At 53.6% G+C, this 23,839-nt stretch overlaps 1 protein-coding gene across 1 annotated transcript; it reads right to left on the reverse strand.

Moving 5' to 3' along the window:
- Positions 1-2,126: 2,126 nt before the first annotated feature.
- Positions 2,127-15,754, reverse strand: CADM4 (cell adhesion molecule 4). Its single transcript, XM_004271208.3, has 9 exons — positions 15,612-15,754; positions 6,653-6,799; positions 6,193-6,345; positions 5,788-5,922; positions 5,209-5,373; positions 4,992-5,082; positions 4,421-4,593; positions 3,538-3,666; positions 2,127-3,030 (listed from the first exon to the last, which is right to left on the reverse strand). Exons 1-9 carry the CDS (start codon positions 15,673-15,675, stop codon positions 2,921-2,923), a joined length of 1,167 nt encoding a protein of 388 aa, XP_004271256.1. The 5' UTR covers positions 15,676-15,754; the 3' UTR covers positions 2,127-2,920.
- Positions 15,755-23,839: the final 8,085 nt, after the last annotated feature.

A 23,839-nucleotide genomic window follows, 5' to 3' on the forward strand; every position in this document is an offset into this window, starting at 1 on the left:
GTACCAGCTCTGCCTGGATCCTGGACCTGAGGCCTGGTCATTTGCATAACCTTAGCGCGGGACAATGGGAGGCCTCGGGCGATGGAAGAGCTGATTTGCATATTCCCCGGAGGGGCCATACTCCGGAGCGCATTGATTAGCATATGAGGGGCTTTGGCGGGGGTATGGAAAACGCCGGGCAATAGCGCATGCGCACAGGGACTGCGGACTAGCGCGAAGCGGGCATCCTCAGTTCAGTCGGAATCAGTTTGCATCCGGAGAGGGGGCACAACGGACAAGAACCTTACCAACCCTCACAACCCTCTCCCCATAACCAGGATAAATATTTATTGCCCTCTTGTGTGTCAGGCCCTGTGCTAGAGGGCACTATGGTTTCCGCAGTGAACATACCCGGCCTCTATCCTGCTGGCCCCCCAGTCAAAGGAAGGAGATTCACACATAATCAGAACCACAACCCGGAGTGGTCAGACTTGGGGATGAGTAAAGCAGAGGAAGCTGTGGGAGCCACAGGAGACGCCTGCCCCAGGGAGTCTTTCTGGCAGAGGGAACAGCAAGGGCAAAGGCCTAGGGGCAAAAAAAAATTGCCTGGTTGGAGGAAGTGAAAGCAGTTTAGTGTACCTGGAACAGAGTCAGAGAGGGGAAAGTCTCCTACAAGCGTCGTTAGGAGCTCAGACTTTACGATGAAGGTATAGGAAGCTATTGCAGAATTCCAGGCTTCCTGGACGTGACTCACATTCCAGTTTAAGATTCTCCAATGAGCTCCCGTTACATTTAGAAAAAAATCCAAACCCTTTATCATGGCCCAGGAGCTATACACATGGTCTAACCCTGCTCATCTCTGACTTCAACCCCCATCCCCATACAATCCTATCTACTTCCACTTCCCCTCTAACACCCCAATCTCTTTACCATCTCAGGTCTTTGCCCTTGCTGTTCCCTTTGCCTGAAAATGCTTTTCCCTCTGATCTTTGAGTAGCTGCTCTTGTGCTCATCATACATATCTTGGCACAGATGTCAATGTGACAGGCTTCCTCTGATCTTTTTAAGATAGCACCTCCAGATAGGCTTTAGAGAAGTGAAAGGGTTATGGGATAAAGCAGGATTGGCTATGAGGTGATGGTTGTTGAAGCTGGGGTGACAGAAGCATGGGGCTTCATTGTCCTGTTCTGTCTACTTCTGTATGTTTGATGTTTTCCATAATAACAAGTTAAAAGAAAACAATACCCACATCCCCTTACTCTGTATTTTACATTAATAGTACTTATGGCAATCAGAAGTTAAGTTTTTGTTTTGTTTTGTTTTTTCCGTCCTTGCTGTAGTCTGGTTTCCTCATGAAAGCTTTGTGAAGCTAAGACTGGAGTCAACCTTTTTCACTTTGGGTCCTCAGTGCCTAGAACAGGATCAAGTTTGCGCTTAGTGCTAAGCTGTCTGGAACCCCTAACGTTTGCCTGTTTTATTCACCATGGCATCTCCAGCCCTTTGAGCAGTGACTGGCACTCAAGTAAGGTCAATATATTTTTGACTCAAAAATTAGAATCACTTGTCTAAAATTTAGATGAATGAATGAGGGGCCTGGAATGCCAGGCTAAGGGGCTTTGACTTGATCTAGAGATGAAGGGGAGCTAGGGAAAGATTTTTGAGCAGGGCAGGGACAGGTTTTGACAGGGCAAGGTGTAATTGAAAGCTCCTCTGGAGATTGATGTTAGGGGTGGGGGTAAGCCAGGGGAAGGATCCAGGCTATTGGGTGGGGATGGGGTAGCTCACTGGCTACTGAAGAGACAAGACTTGGTGACTTTTGGCTGAAAGACTAACCAGGAAAAAAACAGGTTTCTTGGAAGGGTGGAGGTGCCCTTGGAGAAGTAAGGACCCTCTACTGGCCTACACCGTCCACCAGCAACCATCACCCTCCCTCCCTCCTCCCTCAGTTCAGCACCCCTCCCAACATGGTACAGCTCTGGGCAGAGGGACAGACACACAGCCACCCCAAACACTTGTTCTCTCCTCAGTTTAATGGTGGTTAGTGGGATTGCCAAACCCCCTCCCCGTTCCCCTCCCTGCCCCGTACAAAATGTGTGTGTTTTTTTTTTAAACAAGAAAAAGGGGGCAAAAGCCAGGAATGGGGGGAGGGGGGCGCAATCTTATATTTTCATACAGATTTTTGATTTTTTTTAATATATTATATATAAAACCATAGAGAGCAACGCACCCTCCCCCCAAACTCCTTTCTCCCTCCCCGGGGGGCCTGGAGGAGAGATGGGGAAGGCCCCCCAAGGAGTGGGTGGACAGAGAGACAAATATGGAAGGGACAGATGTGGGGGAAGGAGGTAGAGGGAAGGTGAGCCCAGGAGCCTGGGGAAGGGGAGATTGGAGAAAAGTTGCGGCTGTCTCCCTCATCGCCCCCATCAAAGTTATGACACAAAGACACAGAATCCCTGTTTCCACACCCTCCCCCCACCCTTACCCCCACCGTGCAAACATGGCTTTGCAAAGAGGTGCCCAGAGCTCTGTGGAACTCCTCCAATGGCTGGCATGGGGTCTGGGACCCCCAAAGATATCTCTGTTCCCCTTCCCTGCCCACCCCACCCTTCCCAGAATCTGACCCCTCCCCACAAGACCTGGTTCTGCAGCCTAGGGGCCTTGGCCTTCCCCCAGTTATCTTCCCCCAACCCAATCCCTACCGCCCTCCCTGGACTTGGGGGTCTGGACCTTTGGCCCTTGCCCCCCTGGGGGACCCAGACCTCTGGGCCCTTGCTTCTGGCCCTTGCAGAGACCCAGGCATCCGACACCCCCATCCCTGCCCAAGCGTCTGAGGTGTTAGTGGTGGGGGGAGAAGCCCACCATCCCAGACTCCGGTAAATGTCTTTGCAGCTGGCAGTGGGGTGGACCCCAGCCCAGGCCCATGCCTGGGGTGGAGGTGGGGTCAGATAAAGAATTCTTCTTTCCTCTTGTGTCCATCGCTGCCATTGAGAAAGGCTTCTCTTGCTTCTCCCTGCTCATCCAGGCCACTGGCCTCATGGGTCAGATAGGAGCCTGAGGGGTGACAGACCCCGGGGCAGAGGCAACAGATATGTGTGGACCCAAGAGTCAGACAGGGAGGCCGACAAGGCATAGCAGACGAAGGAAGAGAGAGAGACGGAACATATAGGGAGAGGGAATCAAGTCCAGGGAAGAGCAAAACAGGGGCAGAGGAAGAGGTAAAAGCAAAATTAGGAAGACTCCAAAAGTTCACGGAAAGATCAACCCTTATCCGTTCTCTTGATAGTATCCCCTTGCTCTGCTCCCAACGAACTCAGCAATTAGGAATTCAAACGCATGGTCTTAATTCAGCTTCAACCCTTCACCTCTTTTAGGGTCCTGGAGCAAAAGACCCGCCCCTTTTCGGGATCTGGGCCTCAGGTTTCAAATCCTGGATCTAGGTTCCTCCCCTTCCCGGCTCTACGCCCGCCCTCTTTCGAATCGGGTTTTAGGCCCCACCCCTTTCCGAACGCCACAACCAACCACACCCCTCGCTGAATTTGAGACCCCGCCCCCACTCACCCTTCTGCCGTACTGAGCACCAGACCATGCCCACCAGCACACAGATGATCAGAAACACCAGTAGCGCCAGGATGCCGCCCACAATGGCGTACGGCACCGACGTCTGAGCCTCTACCACCGCACCAGGGTCTGCCAAAAGGACAGGGGGGCAGGCCCAGGTCATCAGAGGACGGTCCCAGCCCGGGCCAATCGCTGCCAACCTCTTAAACCTTTCTGCACGCCACGTCCAACCGCGCCCCCTTATGTGCCACGCCCCTCAAATCACTGCCACCTGGTGGCCCCTTCCCCTGGTGCCACTCTTAATGCTCCGCTTCCTCAAGGAATGCGTGTAGGTTTGTACAATGCCCGACCCGGCCCCCGAGTCATTTCGCTAATATCTACCTGCCTCCTCCCCCCCGCCTCACCCCACCCCCCAGAGAACAGAAAGAACACATCCCTTTTCTTTTGTCTTCAGGTCCAAGCCCCTCCCCATCTTTTCTGAAACGCTCCAGGTATTTAAAATGCTGAGCTAGGGCCCAACCACTCCAAAATTCCTGCCCCACCGTCATAGGAGCTGAACACATAACACTTACTTTGTGCTAGGGGCCTCCAACCGCTTTATATATTTAGCTCATATAGTCTTCACAACAACCCTATGAGGTAGGTGCTGTTGTTTATTTCCACTTTACCGATGAGGAAACTAAGGCACGAAGTTACCCGCAACAGGACGCTGCAGAACTGAATCTGAACCCAGACGATCATTCTGACCCCAGAACTATAAGAACTCTGTGGGCTTTTGACCCCCTGGAATCATTCTTTGCCCACACAGGACAGTGCGGAGACCCCGGGAGGCCCCGCCCCTACCCTGAGCCCTGCCCCCAGGCCTGCCGCCGCACGTCCTCACCGTAGACCACGAGCACATAGAGCGCCCTCGCGTGGCCATGCTTGTTCGACGCCTCGCAGGTGTAGGTGCCATTATCCGCGGATACCAGGCCGGGCAGCGTAAGCGTCTCCCCGACTGCCTCGGCCCGCTCTGGCAAAGACTCATTACCGCGGTTCCAGCGGATCTGGTTTGGCCTGGGCGGGGGTATATAATGAGAGTTAGGGACGCAGGTGTCAGCACCCGATTCTGACGTTTCAGGAATCTAGACATGCCGCATCTCCAAATAAGAGGGTCCTTATTAGCCCTTTCCTTCCTAGAAAACCAACAGTCCTGGACCCAGCTTCCACCCATCACCAGAGTCTCAGGAATCCCAGCCTTTCCCCCAGCCCCTTCCACCCTGAGAATCCAGGAGTCCGGGACCCCACGGCCTCCTTCCTCACGATCTAGCTCCAGACCCCTCCTTTCTCAGGACTCAGAAGTCTGGGCCGCAGCCCCCTCTGTTAGCCCAGTCCCCTCTTTCCTGAGACACAGGTGTCCAGGTTCCCAGCCCTATTCTCCTCAGGACCCTGAAGTCTCGGGCCCCAGAGCTCACCTGGGGTTCCCCGTCACAGCACATGTCAGCACCAGCGTGTCTCCCTCCCTCACCACAGCTTGGGAGGCATGGATCCGGGCCGTGGGGGAGTCTGTGGGCAGAAGTGAGATGAGAGAGTGGTTGTCCGGGTCATCATGCAGACTAGGAACTCCCCCGGGGACAGGCGGTGGGGGGTGGGACACTCCCTCCCCCGGGTGCTGGCCCGCCAGGCACTTACACTGCACATCCAGCACGTACTGCGTCTGTTTGCTGTGTCCGGAGGGCAGCGCCTGGTTCTGCGCCTCGCAGATGACGATACCGCCGTCGTCCTTGCGGTCCACACGAAACCGCACTGTGCTCGCCACGCTCCAGACCTTGCCATTTTCCTGGCTGCTGCTCACTCCTGCCAAGACCCGCCCAGACACTGTCAGGTCGGGGTTATGGCTCCGCCCACCGAAGGAGCACCCCACCCCCAAGCCAGTCCCGAAGCAGGCTATTTGCCAAGCTCCGCCCCTTATCCACAGCCCTCGCCTCTACTTCTCCAAACCACGCCGTCCTCGAAAGAGGCCCACCACCCCACGTGTCTCTTCCCAAAGCTCACGCCTCTTTCACCCCACGCCCTCTCATCTATCAGTTCATTCAATAGCTATATATTGAGTGACTAGTGTCTGCCAAACCTGTGCACTCTTCTTCAGGCCCCGCCCACGTATAAACCAGCCCTTCCCAAGCCATGCCTCCTGGAACCCCGCCTCCTCTTAAGTCCCGCCCTTCGCTGGCACCTCCCCCGCCCACCCCCATCCCTGATCCCAGGTAGTACCTTTCAGCTCCTTTCGGTCCCGGTGCCAGCGCAGGACGGCGGCCGGGCGGGACCGTGGAACAAGGCAGCTGAGCTCCACCTCGCCGCCCTCCACCGCCTGTTCCCGGACCTCCACTACAGGATTCTCCGGGGCCACTGCCGCAGGGAGAAGGGGGCAAGGAGGAGATCAAGGGAGGCACCAAGGTGGGCTCAAAGTAACCAGGCTGCGGGATTCCAGGGACCAAAGGGAACAAGGGTCCCAGGTGGCAGGGGTCAAACACAGAGGCCAGAGGTCAGGAAGGCCGGCCTTATTTACTGGGACCAGATGTCCAGGAGGTTAAAAACAGCCAGGGTCAGGTCTCAGGATAAGGGATAAGCAGAGAAGAAAGGAGAAGGGATGGGTCTGAGGAGGGGGAGGCCAGTTACCCAGTACAGTGAGCGTGGCAATCTGGTGGTGGGTATCCTCCGTGTAGAGCTGGCAGAAGTAGCCCCCCTCGTCCTCCAGGCGCGCATCTGAGAGCCGGATCCGAACCCGGCGTGGGGAGAACTCCTCAAGCTGGAAACGCTCATCCTTCAGGGCTAGAGAGTGAACGAAAAGAGTGAACTTGGGGAATCCTGACCTCAGAAGTCCCACCCTTTCTCCAGGAGCTTCGAGTTCAGCCCTCTGCCTCTTTTCTCCAACCATACGCATGCGTCTAAGGTGCCCACCTAGTTACTCCCTTGGGTACCCAGAACGTTTCATGCCCTCCCACCCACAGGACCAGGAGTCCAGGCCCCCAGCCCCCTCCTCCCTCAGACCCTGGAGTCCAGAGTCTCAGCTCTGTCCTCTGTCAGGCCCCAGCCCTCTCCTCCTTCAAGACTCAGGATTCCAGACCCCAGCACTCACCACGGGTACCATTGAAGAAGAGGGTCTGCCGGGCGGGGTTCTGAATGACAACTATAGATCCATCATACTGGTGCAGACGGCAGGTTATCTCGGCCACCCCACCCTCAGCCACTGTCACATTCTCTGTCTGTACTTCCTGTCCTGCCCCTGGACCAGCAGACAGAGAGACAGGATAGGAGACTCATTGAGGGGTGCAATTCAGTCTTTGCTCTCTCCCTCTGTTCCTCGCCCATCCAAACCTCCAATCCCTCTCCTTTCCCTCTCATTCAGTTCATTACACCCAACACTTCCTGCAGGCTGGAGTCCGGGAGATGGAGAAAACCTGCCCCCTGCTCTAGAGGAGGTGCAGTCAAGATCCAGCGGCATATGCTCTAACGGGGGTAGCACAGGGCACGCCGGGAGCCCAGAGGAAGTGGAGACTAAGACCACCCAGGGAGAGGGGTGATCAGGGAAGGCTCTACAAGAAAGCTCCATTGGATCCACATTTTAAAGAATGCACAGGAGTTCACCAGGTACGGGAAACTGCGATGTGCTCACCAAACCCCGTCTTTCACACCTGAGCACATGTGGTAACTCGTCTGTAGAGACGGCCACGATATTCTTCCCATCCCTGTATGTGCCCTTTGTGAGCTGACTTTGCTGCTCTTCCCATTAATGAAGCACTCTGACCCTGCGAATCTGGGGAGGCCTTGTGACTTGCTTTGAAGTGAATATCACTTTGCTAGAAGTGATATTGTATGAGTTCTGGAGCCTAGGTCTCAAGAGACCTTGCAGCTTCCGTGCATGCCCTCTTGCTGCCCTGACACTGTCAGGTGAACATGCCCAAACCAGCTTCCTTGAGGATGAGAGACCACATGGAGAGAGAAGCCCAGCCGGAAGCCAGCACCAACTGCCAGCCATGTGAGTGAGGCCATCCCAGACCACCCAGCCCCAGTGGCACCACCAGGTGACCGTAGCTACATGAGTGACTCCTGGTGAGACCAAGAGAAGAGATACCCGACTGATACAGTCCAAACTGCTGACCCCCAGAGTCATGAGCAAAAAACATAATTGCTGTTTAAAAACCTATGTTTTGGAGGGTCTCCGAACACTGCTAAAGTTAACTGGTACCACACTCTATTAGGCTACATTTCCTAAGATCCCTTGTGCTTAGGTGGGGCCATGTGACTGATTTCTGGCCGATGGGCTGTAGGCAGAAGAAAGAAACCCCTCTTCCAGCCTGGCTCATCTCACTTGCAGTCCTTCATACTGGCTGAATGGAGAGGACTCCCAAAAACCCAGAGGAGGACAGGATCACAAGCTGGAAGGAGCCCAGGGCCCTGACTTCCTGTCCCCTGTGACCTGCCTGCACAGGACTGTAGCATGAGTGAGAAATACACTTTTTTGTTAAGCCATTGAGATTTCAGGGCTGTTGTTATAGCAGTTAACTGACCCTGATTAATCCAACAGAGGGACAAGGTAAGGGGTTAGTAAGGGGGTGTTCCCAGCCAAGGAAACAGCGTAAAGCTCAAAGCTGAGATTAATCATCAACAGCATCATTGTCACCGTCATCTTCAAAACAACAATAACCAAATAGCTTCTGTTTATTAGGCACTTCCTGTTCCAGGCTTTGTGCTAGGGGCATTACCTATATAATTTCCGTTTAATCATCACAATACCTGAACAAGGGAGGCATTATTATCAATCTCCAGTTGTTGTTTTTTTTCCCGGTTCCCATTTTATAGATGAGAAGATTGGTCCAGAGAAAATGACTTGGCCAAGGTCACAGCCTGAGAGTGGCAGAGGCAGGGTCTGCCTCCAAATCTTTCTGATTCCGTAACCTGCCTCCTCATCCACTCCTGGTTCTCTGGGTGAAAAGTGTCCAGCATTGGTGAGGGGTTGTGGGATGTGCTTATGAAGGGCCTCAAATGCCAGGCTAGGAGATTAGCTTTTATCCTGAAGGCCAGTGGAGAAACTGAAGCAGGAAGGAGTCATGATCAGATCTGGTTATTTACCTTTAAATGCTGGACAACTATCGCTTCATGTCTCTTACATACGGTCTCATTCATTCATTTGAGCAGCGGGGAGGTTTTCAGGGGCTGGGTGCCCAGAGATGAGTCACATGAGGTCCCTGTCCTGGAAGGCCTTCAATATTTATGGGGAGGTAGACACAGATCACTGTAAAATCCCATCAGAAGTGTTATGGTCCCTGTAAGAGGGACAGGTAACCTGATTTTGGGGGCTGAGGGGCGGAAAAGATTAATTCTGGGGAGAGGAGGCAGAGACAGCAAGCTTCCTACCCAGCATCCATTCTTCCCTTTCTCTTTAGAAAAAGAACCCTGGTTGTATTTTACGGTTGCCCTATATCCAGCAGAAAGAGAAATTTCCCAGACTCCTTTGCAGCTAAGTGAGGCCATGTGACAAAATTTTGTCCGACTGGGTATCAGGAAAAGTGTCATGTGATAATTTTGAGGACTTTCTAAAGAAAGGGGCTAAGTCCTTTTTCCACCAGGTCACCTTTATGGAATTAGGATGCGATGGAATTCTGGAACCCAGAGCTGGAAGGTGCCTGGGTCTCTGGTGATGATGTGGAGCTGCCATAAAAGGCCTGGATGCCTACTTCTGGCTTCTTTTATCTTTGAATATAATGCTTTGTGAATTTAAGCCACTACTAGGGGTTTATCTAGTCCTTCCCAGAATATCAATTTTAACATGTCCAATCCTTGCCCCAAATATTTTCCTTCCCACGTTTTCTCAGTCTCGGTAAATGTCACAACCTGGTGGCTCAGACCAAAATACCTAGAAGTCATGCAAGTTTTCACCCTTTCCCTCACCTCTAACATCAGCAAGATCTATCCATTCTATTTCCAAAATATATCCCAAACCTGTTCACCTTTGGCTACCTCACCTACCATCACCTAGTCCAAAGACACCATCTGTTACCTGGTCCTTCAAGAGCTATTCATGAGTCTCCCTTCTTCCCCACCTGCCTCCCCTCAGGCAAGTCTCAACACAGCCAGAGTGTTTACAACACTCCGAAGGCTGTCCTTAGAATAAAATCTAGACCCCTTCCCTGGGTCTTCAAGGTGCTTGGTGGTAGCCCTTCTCTGACCACAGTTCTGACCACCTTCCTGCTACTCACTTCACTCTGGGCCCACTGGCCTTGATGTCCCTCAAACATGCTGAGCTTGTTCCCACCTCAGGGCCTTTGCACTGGCTCTTCCATCTGCCAGGAATGTTCTTCCCCCTTGATCATACCAGGACTGCCTCCTGTTCTCATTCAGGCCTCTGTGCCTCAGATCAGAGACGCCTTTGCTCACTCCCTGGGCCTTCCCCTCCAGAACACTTCCTATTTCATCACCACTGTTTTATTTCCTCTATGGAAATTTCACTGAACTTATTTTATTAATTTGCATACTTGTTTGTTGTCTGTTTGTCCCTCATCACTCGAACATACACCCCATGAAGGCAGGGATGTAATCCCCTTGGGTTTACTGCTGCACCCTGGCGCCTGGAAGTGTGCCTGGGGACGCACATGCATGGGGATGTCTCTGGGGAGACTGATGCATGAATCGCACGTGTCAGGCAGGATCTCATTTCATCCTCACAACAACTTTGTGACATCACATTATTCTCATCTTAAACACCTGGGTGGATCCCAGCTGGACCACTTGCCATCTGTGTGACCTGGGACAACTGGCTTAACCTTTCTGAGCCTCAGATGCCCTGTCTGTAAAGTGGGGATGATGCCAATGCCTGATTGACAAGGATTAGCCCAGGACCTGAGGCTCAGGGAGCCCTCTGTGCAAAGCTGCTGTTATCATAACCTCCGGAAACATGCCCATCCACCTGAGAACTGGCCTGCCTGCACATTCTGGTACTTTAAAAAAAACCATCTTGAAGCCTATCCGTGGATACTGGACCTCAGGACTAGCCCAATGCTAGCCCCCATTTTATAGATGTGGAAAACGAGGCTCAGGGGTCCCAGGCAAGTCAGTGGCAGAAACTCAACATCTCTTGGGAGCCCTCAGGACCTCTGGGTCTGCCCCCCCAAATGTGTCCCCTGCTCTCTGCTTGAGGGTGCACATGGGGTGAGGGTGGGGGGCTTTTGTCTTATTCCCTCCCCCTCCTGAGGAGTCAGTAACCAACAGTGTCTGTGCCTGGAATATTAATGTCCTAGGAGCTTTTGTTTCGGGGTTGGGGGGTGGTGAGGCAGGACTTTCTGGTCAGAGAGGGGCTGAGCTTGGGGACTGGGGCACTGGCCCTTTAAACTGTGTTGACAGCCTGGAGTCGTCATGGGGATGGTGACTGGAAAAAGGGACTGGGGGGGGTTTGGGGAAGAGTGGCTGAACAGGTGACATGTAGAGACCCAGAATCCAGCACTCTTCCCCTTTAGACCTGGAAATCCGGCCCCCGCAGCTGCCTCCTCTCCCAGGATCCAGGAGCCCTGGTTTCTAGTGCCCTCCTCCATCAGGATCAGGAATCGGGGTCCTCGGCATCTTCTTCCCTCGAATCGTGAAGCCCCAAGCCCTCAGCCTTCTCCCTCCTCAAATCCAGGATTCTGGGCCTCCAACCCCCTCCTCCTTCAGGACCCAGGAGTCAGGGGTCCAGACTACACAGCTGGTGGATGTTTCCACGGAGACTAACCCGAGTGGGGGGAGTACTTCCTGGGTCCTGAGTCAGCGAATACCCAAGGGAGTCTCAAGGTCACAGTTCCGGGAAGGTCACAGCCACCACCTCCATATCCTCTCCCCAGGGAGATCGTGGCATCATGCCTCCTTCCCCCACATCCTCCCCTAGGGAGGTGGTACATCCCTGCGTCCTGACCGAACCCCCCCTCAGCCCCCCATCAATGGCGGAGTCCGAACATCCTCGCACAAAGCATCAATTCTTCCCCAACTCAGCCTTGTGAAGGCGCCTGTATTCGAAGGACCTAGGCATCAGGGTCCCAGCCCCTCCTCCCTCGGAAACGTGGACTGGGACCCCCAGCCCCTTCCTCTCTCAGGACTCAAGAGTCTGTACCCACCCCACCCTCCATCAAGATCTAGGAGTCTGGGACCCCAGCCCCCTTCTCCCTCTGAAGTTCAAGCTCCATTCCTCCCTCAGATCCAGGAGTCTAAGACCCCAGGCCCTCCTCCCTCAGACCCAGAGTCCAGACCCCCGGGCCCTCCCCCCTCAGACCCAGAGTCCAGACCCCCGGCCCCTCCCCCCTCAGACTCAGAGTCCAGACCCCGGCCGCTCCCCCCTCAGACCCAGGATCCAGGCCCCCCGGCCCCTCCCCCCTCAGACCCAGGATCCAGGCCCCCCGGCCCCTCCCCGCTCAGACCCAGAGTCCAGGCCCCCGGCCCCTCCCCCCTCAGACCCAGAGTCCAGGCCCCCAGCTCCCTCCTGGGAACTTCTGACTCCAGCTCCACAGTCCTCAACCCCCAGAACACAGCCCGGCTCCGCAGCGCGCTTGTCCTCCTCCTGTCTGCGAAGCAAGCATCAGGTGGGGGCGTAGGGGTGAGTCAGCAGCTCACACACAAAGTTCCCCCTGTGGTCCTCACGTTCCTGGGATACTTAGAGCTCCCTGGATTCCGGGCCTCAAGCCCAGCCAGGGGGTAGGGGAGTCCTCCAGAGGTTCCCCCTGGGTGTGGGGTCAGGGGAAGAATTCCTGCTCCAGGAAGGGGGTGAGCCTGCACTGAGCACCCACTGTCCTCTCCTCCACCCCCAGCGCCCTCTATTTGCCCCCTTCCAGAGGAGCCCGGGCTCTGCAGCCACCCTCTTGCCCCACTGGGTGCCGGCTGAGGAGCCTTGGTGCCCGGTTCCCAGAGGACCTACGGGCCTGGGGTCTGCACAGGCAGGAACCAGTGGGTGTTGTGTCCTGGTGCCACAGGCCAATGGGTGCTGGCGAGTCCAACGGTCTCCCGGCACCCCCCGCCCCTCACCCCACCCAGAGAGAGAAAGCTGCCTTTGTGTTTCCCAAGACGGGGACAGGCCAGGCTCACACGACATTAACCCACCCCAGGCCCCAGCCCCTCTGCATCTAAGGTCTTGGAATCCATCGCGGAACCTGACCCCCACTCTGGGGACTCCGGCATTCGGCTCATGGGTGGGTAAGGATCAGTGACAGAAGCCTGTTTTCAGAGTGGCTGGGCAGAGCTTTAGGAGGGAGGGAAGACTGAGTCACTTGGGAGGGAAACACGATTCGGGATCAACAAACTCTCCCTCCACAAAGCCCCCCAACTCTTCATAGCTTCTTTACCTTTTCTTTGGATCTGGAGATCTGTTTCCTCTGCTCCTTTCTATTCCATCCAGTTCCTGGCCTGTGGGTCTCTGTTTCTGCCCGTGGGCATCTTTGGGCAGGCAACCCATCTCTCTCTCACTTCCTCTCGCCCACCCACCCTGGACCCCTTCTTTCTCTTGGCATAAATCTCACCAGCCTCTGCTGGTATTCTTGGTACATGAGGGAGCCAGGAAAAAGAGAATACAGTTTTGAAAGGGTGTAAATGAACCCCATCTTCCATCCCTACTCCTGCTGGCTGGGCAAGGTGAGAGGGGAAGGGGAGCGACTAAAAGGGAAACGTGGGGACCATGGACAACTCCTAAAATCTGGGGGCCAAAGCCATTCAGAGATAACCAGAGAAAAGGAAAGCATGAAGGGTCCTCTGAGATCAGGTACTCCAGCTGCCTACTCCATGCTTTACAGAAGGGGAAGTGAGGTTCAGAGTGGGAAAGGGCAGGGGCTGACCCAGAATTACATCAGGGAGGCCTGGTTCCAGAGTGCTTCCCATGACACCTAGCTCTCTCCCAACTTGTTAAGTCCCACACCATTTTATTTAGAGAAAGTTTATAGAAGGGATTAGTGTACCAGGAAGCAGTGACTTTAAAACCAAACAACGGACAAGCCACAAGAAGTGCTGGAGAAAGGATTTTCGAACTGGGAAGGTGGTCATCTTAGGCTATACTCTGATTCTGAGAATCCAAATTCCTACGATTCTAAGCCGTCAAGATTCTAGATGTCAGAGGTGTCAAGATTCAGGATCTCCAAGAGGTCAAGGTTTCAGAATTGTGAAGATATCAGGAGGCTAGAATGCTAATGCCAGCAAAGATCTGGAACTTGAAAGGTGTCAAGATTCTAAAGACTTTGGGATTCTGGAAGCCTAAAGATGTCAACGGTTCTAAAATACCCTCAGGTTCTTTGTTTACTGGATTCGTTGGTTCTAGGAGTCTATGAGCCTGGGTTTTAGTGCCTAACAAAGAAAGAAAGAAAGACAAAATTGGATGGAGATGTAGCTAAGGTACCAAAGTGCTCATCTGGGAAATTGTGGCATGTCCGCCACAAAGAAAGGAGGTAATGGTGAAAGTTTTGAAGCGATGGCAGAAGACTATAAAAGAAAGCAAGGTGGAGGGTGACAGGTCCATTCTGCCCCTCACCTTGCCCCGAGGAGAGGAGAGGGAGGCTTTGCCTCAGACTCGAGTGGGGAAGGTGTCACTGCACCCAGCTTGCCAGAAACCCCTTCAGGGGTCCAAGTTGCAGTTCCTTTCCTTTCAGGTCACCGAGTTCAACATCCCCACTTTACAGAAAGGGAAACTGAGGCCCCGAGAGAGGAGGGTGCTTGCCATTGGCTACCCTGGCAAATGGCAAGAGGCAGGATTTAAACCCAGGCAGGCCCCCAGCCCTGTGCCATCTGGTCACAGCTCCCAAATTTCTACAGGACATACGGCCCTCCCACTTCTGCTCAGCCACCTCCCAGTCATCCATTCCCCCCAGGAGTGGCTTCCCGCACCGGGGACGGGGTGACCTGTGGCAGGTACCAGGCACACACAGTGTGAGAGTGTGAGTGTGGGGCTGACATTTCCTGACCTTGTCCTGGATCTCAGGGTCACCCTATCTTGGAGGTCTCCAGCTTTTCACTGTGCGTGATAAGGGTATGTGGACGGCTCCCTGGAGGTCCTGGAGGGGGCGTCTCTGTAGGTCGTGGCCTGGGTGTGTGAACGGGTGGGGAGGGGCAGCGTTTGGAAGGCATTTGCTGAATCCACGTGTGTGTCCACATGCCAAGGTTCCCCATACACATTTTCCCTCCAGGGCCCTTCAGGATGCCCTCCCTGACTCAATTCCTCTTCAGGGGCACAGAGGGATAGAGAGATGGAGAAACGAAAGATGGCAATGGGGGAGCCCAGGATGGAGGATGTAAGGGTAGAAAGGAGAGGCAAGGGTAGAAAGGAGAGGTGGAGAGACAGGGAACAGGGAGACAGTGGGACAGAGAGAGGGGAGAGAGTGGGGAAGATAGGGGAGATAGGTGATAGAGGGGGCTAGAAAAACAGAAATGACAGAAAGAGGACAGAGAGACAAGGGAATGGGACAGATGGGGGACAGAGAACCAGAGGTGACAGTAAGACAGGGACAGAGAAGGAGAATGGGGGCAGAGAGGGAGGGCAAAAATACAGGGGGACAGAGAAGGGAGTCGAGAGGATGATGGGGGGCAGGCAGAGTGACCCAGTAAAAAGGGACAGAGACCAAGGGACAGATGTAGGGGACAAAGACAGGATAGAGAGCTGGGGGACAGGGAGGCAAGGAGAAAGGGGGACAGACAGAGAGGGACAGTCTTGGAGACTGAGGGACAGAGGACAAGGGTAGGGGGACAAGGAGAGAGACTGAGGGACTCAGAGACAGGCGGACAGAGGGACCCAGAGACCGGACAGAAGGACAGCGGGGCCGGCCCCGAGAAGGCTGGCTTGGGGCTGGACTGGGGGTCTCGGGCCCTTTGTCCCGCCGGGATCAGGGCCTGTGCGGGGTGGGGGGGTGCTGCGGCACGGCGGCCGGGGCCCGCGCCCCCTCCCCCGCTCGCGACTCCCGGCTCGCGGCTCCCGGCCCGCGCTGCGCTTTGTCCCGGGGAGGGGGCCCGGCCCGGCCCCGCGCGCATTGTTCCGCCTCTGCGGCCCCGCGGCCGCCGGGCTGTCACTGCGGCGCGCCCCCCGCCCCGGCCCCTGACCCTACCTGGCCCCGCCGCGGCCGCCCACAGCAGCAGCAGCGGCCACTGGAAGCGCCGGGCCCGGCCCATGGTGGTGGTGCCGCCGCCGCCGCCGCCGCCGCCGCCGCTCGCTCCCGGCCGGCACCTGCACCTCCCGCGCAGCCCGCCCTGCCCCGCCCCCGCGCCCCTCGCCCCGCCCCCTGCCCGCCCGGGGGGCGGGGCGCCGAGGCCGGGGCGGGGCCGGCGCAGGGAGGGGCAGAGAAACGCGGGGAGGCCCCAGACAATGGGGGAGAGGGCGCCGGGAGAGGGTTGGGGGAGCCGGACTGAGGGGAGGCGCCGGAGAGCTGGGGGTCCGCGGGCGGAGGCGTGCAGGAGGCGTGTGCGAGCTCGACTCGCGGCCGGAAAGTGCGGGGGCTGGGTGACGGCAGAGGGGGTGGGTGATGGAGAAGAGGGGAGCGCGTGCAGGGGGTGTGTGAGGGGGAGTGTGTCACGTGAAAGGTGAGGGTGCTGTTGGAAGGGTGCGCCACGGTGCGGGTGTGTGTGGAGGGGAGAGTGTTGAATGAGGATGTGTGTGAGGCCGAGTGTCCAGGGAGGGGGAGTTTGGTGGGAAAGGTGAGTGTGAGAGGTGTTCAGTGGGCAGGTGGAGGTGCTCCGTGGACAGGTGGGTGGAGGTGAAGGCGGGGGCGTGCACATATTCCAGAGGGGGAGTGTAGGTGAAGGTGTGAGCGTGGAGGGAACGGGAGTGGGCTATAGGAAAGGTGACTCTGAGAGGTATTCTGCGGACAGGTGAGTGTGAGGGTGAAACTGTCATGTGACAGGCTGTGAGCTGAGCCACTCTGAGAGGAAGGCAGCAGCTTGTTGTCTGGGCAGGTCCAGGATCTCCCAGGGCAGGGCTAGGCTGCCCTGGGGTCAGGTCTCACCCTCCCTCCTGTCCTCACCAGAAACTCCGTGTTTCTACATCATTCCCCAGAGGGAGAGGCTCCGGTGGACCCCTCCCAGGCCCGAGCGTCTAACTTCCCCAACCTGCTTCTCTGCTCTTCCAGCCCGTCTCTCTTTGTGTCCCTGTCTCTCTATGTGCTCTCCCTGCTTCTCTTCCATTGTTGGTGCTGACTCACTTCTCCAGACTTGAGTCCCTTCTCCCTCCTGGGAGGTTAGTCTCCCTGAGCCCACTTCTGTGGGACCTTGTAGACCTGGTGCAGGGTTATCACCCTTAGGACCCAGGAAGAGCGAGAAACCATGGAAGGTAGGAGCCCTCAACCTCTCCCACCACCATTTGACAATCAGGGAAACTGGGATACGCCAGCTATGAAAATCCTTGCTCTTTATCTCCATCACTACCAAAAACTCCTATATCCAGGTCCTCCAACAGACTTCAGCTCCCGGCACCTCTTCTGTCCTCAGTGCCGAGTTCTCAGGACCCAAGCTCCTGTCAACCTCTGTATCCCCAGGACCATGGCTCCCAGCATCCCTTCTCTCCTTGGGAGCCAAGCTCCCATCAACCTCTACGTCCCCAGGGCCACAGCTCCAAGTGATTCCTTTCCTTTTCAATTCTCAGTTTACCTTTCTGTAAACTGGGGAAAGAGGTGTCGTGCTGGATAATCTCTAATCTTCCCAGGGCTCATGTTCTCTGTGTTAAGGTAAGTGGGAAAGAGGTGTCCAACCTGGATTTGGGATACTGGGTTAGGGGTTAGCTAAGGGTTATCTTTCCTCCCAAGAACCTATAGGTCCCCTGCTCATGGCTCTAACCAATGTCTCCTGCTGCAGCTGCAGGGCACCCTGTGGGATGTTGGTTTGGTTCTCACCTGTCTTTTTTTTTTTTTTTTTTTTTTGCAGTACGCGGGCCTCTCGCTGCTGTGACCTCTCCCGCTGCGGAGCACAGGCTCCGGACGCGCAGGCTCAGCGCCCATGGCTCACGGGCCCAGCCGCTCCGCGGCATATGGGATCTTCCCGGACCGGGGCACGAACCCGTGTCCCCTGCATCGGCAGGCGGACTCTCAACCACTGCGTCACCAGGGAAGCCCTCATCTGTCTTTTTTGGTTCCACCTTTTCTTCCACCTGAGGTGGTCCTGTCCTTATCCTACTTCAGGGTACTTTATCCATTAGGGTTTTCATGCCAGTGACAGAAAATCCAACCCAACTGGGTTAAGAAAAAGAGGATTGTTTCACATATAAAAAAGTCTTGGGGGGCTTCCCTGGTGGCTCAGTGGTTGGGAATCCGCCTGCCAATGCAGGGGACACGGGTTCGAGCCCTGGTCCGGGAAGATCCCACATACCACGGAGCAACTAAGCCCGTGCACCACAACTACTGAGCCTGCGCTCTAGAGCCCATGAGCCATAACTACTGAGTCCACGTGCCACAACTACTGAAGCCCACGCACCTAGAGCCCATGCCCCGCAACAAGAGAAGCCACCACAATGAAAAGCCCGCGCACTGCAACGAAGAGTAGCCCCCGCTCACCGCAACCAGAGAAAAGCCCGCGCACAGCGACGAAGACAACGCAGCCAAAAAAATTAAATGAATAGAATAAAATAAAATAATTTATTTTAAAAAAAAGTCTTGGGTATGACTGGCTTCAAAATGGTCTGTCCTAAGGGTAAATAGTCCCTTCGTGTTGCAGGATGGCTGGCAAATACCTCTGGGGCCACACTTTTCCCTCACATTTGGAGAGGGATAGAGAGAGAAAAGGACAGACTGAGAGAGTCAGACTGTGGGAGACTGAGCAGAGGAGAGACTTGAAGAAGCTCCCTCAGCAGAGTGAGGAAATATTTTTCCTTAGAAGCCCCCCAAAAACCTTCCATTGTGTCTCATTGGTCCAGATGATGCCACCTGCCTATCACTGAACCAATATCAATGGCCAAGGGATGAGATTAAGCTGGTTAAATTAGATATGAGCCACAGGCTCCCCCTACCACCAGGTCAGAGGTGAAATTAGATTTCTCAAGCAGAAATAGACATTGGGGAGACAACTGCTGTGCCTGCTCTTCTGGGGGGATGGGCTGCACACCGTGCGTTGACTATTCTTGAGTTTTTGAGGTCCAGGGATTTTGTTAGTTGTTTTCTCAGCATTATTCTGCGAGATAATAAAAATATATATTGGTCTCTGCCCCTGGTTCCTGGCACGGAGCTCCTGAAACCCTCGTAGTTACCTAAGTGATAAGAACACCAGGAGAGGGACTTCCCTGGTGGTCCAGTGGGTGAGAGTCCATGCTCCCAATGCAGGGGGCCCGGGTTCGATCCCTGGTCGGGGAACTAGATCCCACATGCATGCCACAACTAAGAGTTCTCATGCCACAGCTAAGACCTGGCACAGCCAAAATAAGTAAATAAATAAAATACATAAAAAAAAAAGAACACCAGGAGAATCTTTTGTTCTAATATTTAGTCTTTGACCCCAGTTCCCCACACAAGGATCCTGAAATCCTTGTCATTTCTTGGGTGATAAGAGTGTCTCTTGTTCTAATAGGTGATATTAGGTGGGCTCCTGGATGAGGGCTGGTCACCGAAAAGACCGAACTATGATTACAAGCATGGAATTTTCAGCCCTGATCCCCATTCTCTTGAAAATGGAGTTAATGATCCATGATGCCTACATGATAAAGCCTCCATAAAAATCCCAATAGTATGGGGTTCAGGGAGCTTCTAGTTTGGTGAACACATGCAGGTGCTGGGAGAATGACATGCCCAGAGAGGGCATGGAAGCTGTGTGCCCCCTGACACATACCTTGCCCTATTCATCTCTTCTATCTGGATGTTCTTCTGTATCCTTTATCGTATCCTTTTATAATAAACTGGTAAAGGTAAGTAATTGTTTTCCTGAGTCCTGTGAGCCCCTCTAGCAGGTTAATCAAACCTGAAGAGGGGGTCATGAGAACTTCTGATTTGTAGCCGATTGGTCAGGAGCACAATCTAGACTTTCAATTGTCATCTGAAGTGGGGACTGTGGGACTGAACCCTTAATCTGTGGGATCTGACGCTATTTCCAGGTAGGTAGTGTCAGAATTGACCAGAAGGTGTCACAGAGAATTGCTTGGTGTGGGGGGGAACCCCACCCCCACATTTGGTGACCAGAAGTGTTGTGAGTGTGGTAGTAGTGTGAGAATGAAGGAGACACACAGGAGAAAGACACAGTAGGGAAGAACTGAGTTGTTCCCTATACAGGAGGAAGACTGGGTGGGTGTTTTTTCCTAATACACATTCCCTCCTCCTTTGTTGCTTCCTAAAAGAATCCTGATTTTGTTCAGGCATCAACCTTTCTTTAATAACCAGATGATGTGCAGGAAGCCCTAGGAGTAGGGTCTGAATATACTTCACCAAATATTGTGGTTCCATGCCCCTTTCTGTGAATGCTATAGGCATGGGGGTATGAAACAAATCAGGTGAATAAAATGTGGGGAGAGCAAGTCAGCCTGGAAGTTTTGGGATAAGCTTTCTTTGCTTTAAAAAAGACACCCAAGGGCTTCCCTGGTGGCGCAGTGGTTGAGAGTCCGCCTGCCGATGCAGGGGACACGGGTTCGTGCCCTGGTCCGGGAGGATCCCACATGCTGCGGAGCGGCGGGGCCCGTGAGCCATGGTCGCTGAGCCTGTGCGTCCGGAGCCTGTGCTCCACAACGGGAGAGGCCACAGCAGTGAGAGGCCCGCGTACTGCAAAAAAAAAAAAAAAAAAAAAAAAAAGACACCCAAGAAGAGATGGCCCTTTGTTATTGCTTCTGAATGTGGGTGTGATGTCTGGAACTGCAGTGGCCATCTTAAGGCCATGAGGTAGATAAGCTTGAATGGATCCTTCAGGACATAATGGAAACATTGAATAAGTCAACCCAAGAAATGCCCTAACTCCTGGGCTCTTGTTCTGTGAGATAATCAATTTCCTCTTTGTTTCAACCCTTTTGAGTTGGGTGTCCTCTTAAATACAGCCCTGGCTACCATATTGCCTGTGATTCACATAGAATACATGGAGGCAGCCCTGCTTGCAGATTAAAACACTGTAAGTGGTAGTTTTCTTTTTCGATTGCTCCCCCATCCTTGTGATAGGATCTCTCTCACAGAGGTTGTTTTCTCAGCTCTGGCCAAGTGGGTTGTTTATCATGAGAATTGCCCGACCAGTGGATGCCTGTTTACAACCTGAACAACTATATGTGGTGGCTTTGACGTAAACTTCCCTGGCCATAGCCGTGGAGGTCGTAGGCAGAGCCCTCACCCAAACTGGACCCCACCAGAGAAGAGTCTGTCCGTTAAAATTTTAGAACCAGACAAAAGTAGTTCTTGACATTTCAAGGGCATATTTGGCTACTATGCTTGAAGCAGAAGGTAGTCTGTGAAGAGACAAAAATAAAGTGAAAGCCCAGCCCATGAGGGAAACCACACACTCAGGGTAGGAGAGAGAGTGACACAGAGGGACAGAGAGATTTTGCAAAACAGAGACAACATTGATTTCACACAGCTTTTCAATTCTGTTTCTTGTCCCTGGTGCAGCCCAGAGACCTAGCTCTTGCTCGGATCTAAACTTCCAATAAAGCTGTCGTTTTTGCTTGAGTCAGCTTAAACAGATTTTATTTCTTGCAACAGAGATCCCTGAACAAAAACTTGGGAGCCATTTACTATGAGATCCTGATCACAAGGTCTGGTGTAGAACATTCTGAGAAATTTATCTCTAGCCTCAATATCTGCACCATGGGACATGTATTTCCAACCTTTGATCCCCACAGTAGGGCATCATGGGAGATGCAATCTTAGACTCCAATCTCTGCCATAGGGTCTCCTGGGAAATGCAGCCGTAGCTTCAATTTCTGCTGTAAGGCATCACGGGAAATGTATTCCTTAGCCTCCAATCTCTGCCGTGGGGTATCATGATGGATGCAATCCTAGCCTCCACTTGTCACCCAGGGGAGCAATCCGAGGGTCCCTAACCCACACTTAAACTCTCTCTATAAAACATGTACACCTATCTTACGCAAGGAGGTAAGGAAGCCACCCCCCACCCCTCCCATTTCTAATAAAAACCTCACTCTGGGCAACCTTGCAAAAAACCTGACTGTATCTGTATTTTCTTAGCTGTGTTTACAAGACAGGAACAAGAGAGCGTTAACCATAAGACATCGGTATAAGCTGACTGAACTTCAAAACTGGGATAAAGGTTGCTCTACAGCTCATTACCATCTCATTGTAACAATAAGATCTCTGCCCACTGGGCCATATTGGTTCAACCCAATTCCCACCCAGACACTCAAGGGCCGAACAAGGGCAGAAAAAGGCATGAACTGCATTCTGGGAAATCACCACCCATTTCCATGAATCAGGATGACAAAAGACCCCCATCCCCAATAACCTTTTTCACCTTTTTCTATAAAAAGCTTGTCCCCGGTTGTAATCAGAGCTTCCCTTCTCCATTCTTGGGCCATTGAATAAAAACCCGTCTTGCTTGCGCCAAACTCAATTTCGTTATTGGCAGAACCTGAGCGGGAAAGAACTTCCTGAAGGACGGGGTTGAGGTTGGGTGGGAGGCGGGGCTTTGGTTCCGTTAGGGCCCCACGATGGGGGGGCCTCCCATCTAATTCAGTAACACAATTTCTGCTGTAGGGCATCACGGGAAAGGTGAAACTAGCCTCAATTTTAATTATGAAGCATCTTAGAAAATGTCATCTTAGCCTCATCTCTGCCTTAGGGCATCATGGGAGATATAGCCCTAGCCCAGGTGTTGTCGTAAGGTACCACAGAAGATGTAGTCTTTCCTTCCTTCCCTCCCTCCTTTCTTCATCACCTGCCATGTCCTGGGCGCTAATCTAGGTACTGAGAATACAGTAGTGAGCAAATAGAAGGGCTTGCCTTTTAGGGAGATTCTAGTGGGGAGAGTTAGCAAAAAACCAGACAAACAAGTGACTGTTTCAGCCAACCATTGCAGCATAACAGAATACTCCAAAACTCAGCTATGTAAAACCGCAACCTCTTTATTTTATGTTTCTGTGGGTTGGGAATTTGAGCAAAAGGCATAGTGAGATCAGTGCGTATCTGCTCCACAGTGGACCGGGGCCAAAGTGGGCTGGCTTGAACAGCTGGAGACGGATGGGCTGATTCATATCTGAAACCTTGGTGCTGACTGTTGGCTGGTGGTGTGGGTTGAACTGTGTCCCCCCAGAATACGCTGAAATCCTAACCCCCAGGTTCCATGAATGTGACCTTATAAGGAAATAGGGTCTTTGTAGATGTGATAAGTTAAGATGAGGTCAGACTGCGTTAGGGTGGGCCCCTAAATCCAATGACTGTTATCCTTATAAGGACAGAGAGATTTGGAGACACACAGCCATATTCACAGGAAAGAAGTTCACGTGACAACAGAGGCAAGGACTGGAGTGATGCAGCCACAAGCCAAGGGCTGCCGAGCATTGTCGGCAACCCTCAGAAGCTAGGAAGAGGCCCGGAAGGATTCTTCCCCAGAGACTTTAGAAGCATGGCTCTGCCAACACCTTGATTTTTTTGTTTCTAGTATCCAGAAGTCGAGAGAATAATAAGTTTCTGTTGTTTGAAGCCACTGCCTTTGTAACTTTGTAGTAATTTATCATGGCAGCCCTAGGAAATGAAAACAGCTGGGCTTCTCAGGTCTCCTGCACATTACATCTGCTGGGGTTGCCATGTCCAGGGTAGCTCCTCCACTCACTTGGCTGGTGTGTGGGCTGAGATGGCTGGAACATCTGGGGCTCTGTCTTCAAGTGGCATCCAAGCACGAGTAGCTTGGGTGTCCTCAGAGCATGGCAGTCTCAGTGCAGGAGGACTCTGACCCAGCAACCAGCTTCCCCAGGGTTGGACGGTTTCTGAAACCCCCGGCCCAGAGCATGGCATGGCGTCACTTCCACCACATTCTCTTGGCCAAAGCGGTCACAGAGCCAGTCATGCTCAAGGGGTGGTGATGTTGACCCCATCCCTTTAGGCGACCACAGAGACAGTTGCTGATATGTGATTTGAGGAGATCCTAAAAAGAAATCCTGTCCCTCGGGGGGGAGGGAAAACTGGGAGTTTGGGATTGACATACACACACTACTATATTTTAAAAAGATGGGCTTCCCTGGTGGCGCAGTGGTTGAGAGTCCACCTGCAGATGCAGGGGACACGGGTTCGTGACCCGGTCCGGGAAGATCCCACATGCCGTGGAGCAGCTGGGCCCATGAGCCATGGCCACTGAGCCTGCGCGTCCGGAGCCTGTGCTCCGCAACGGGAGAGGCCACAACAGTGAGAGGCCCGCGTACCGCAAAAAAAAAAAAAAG

The sequence above is a fragment of the Orcinus orca genome, chromosome 20 (genome assembly GCF_937001465.1).
Source record: "Orcinus orca chromosome 20, mOrcOrc1.1, whole genome shotgun sequence".
Taxonomy (NCBI): domain Eukaryota; kingdom Metazoa; phylum Chordata; class Mammalia; order Artiodactyla; family Delphinidae; genus Orcinus; species Orcinus orca.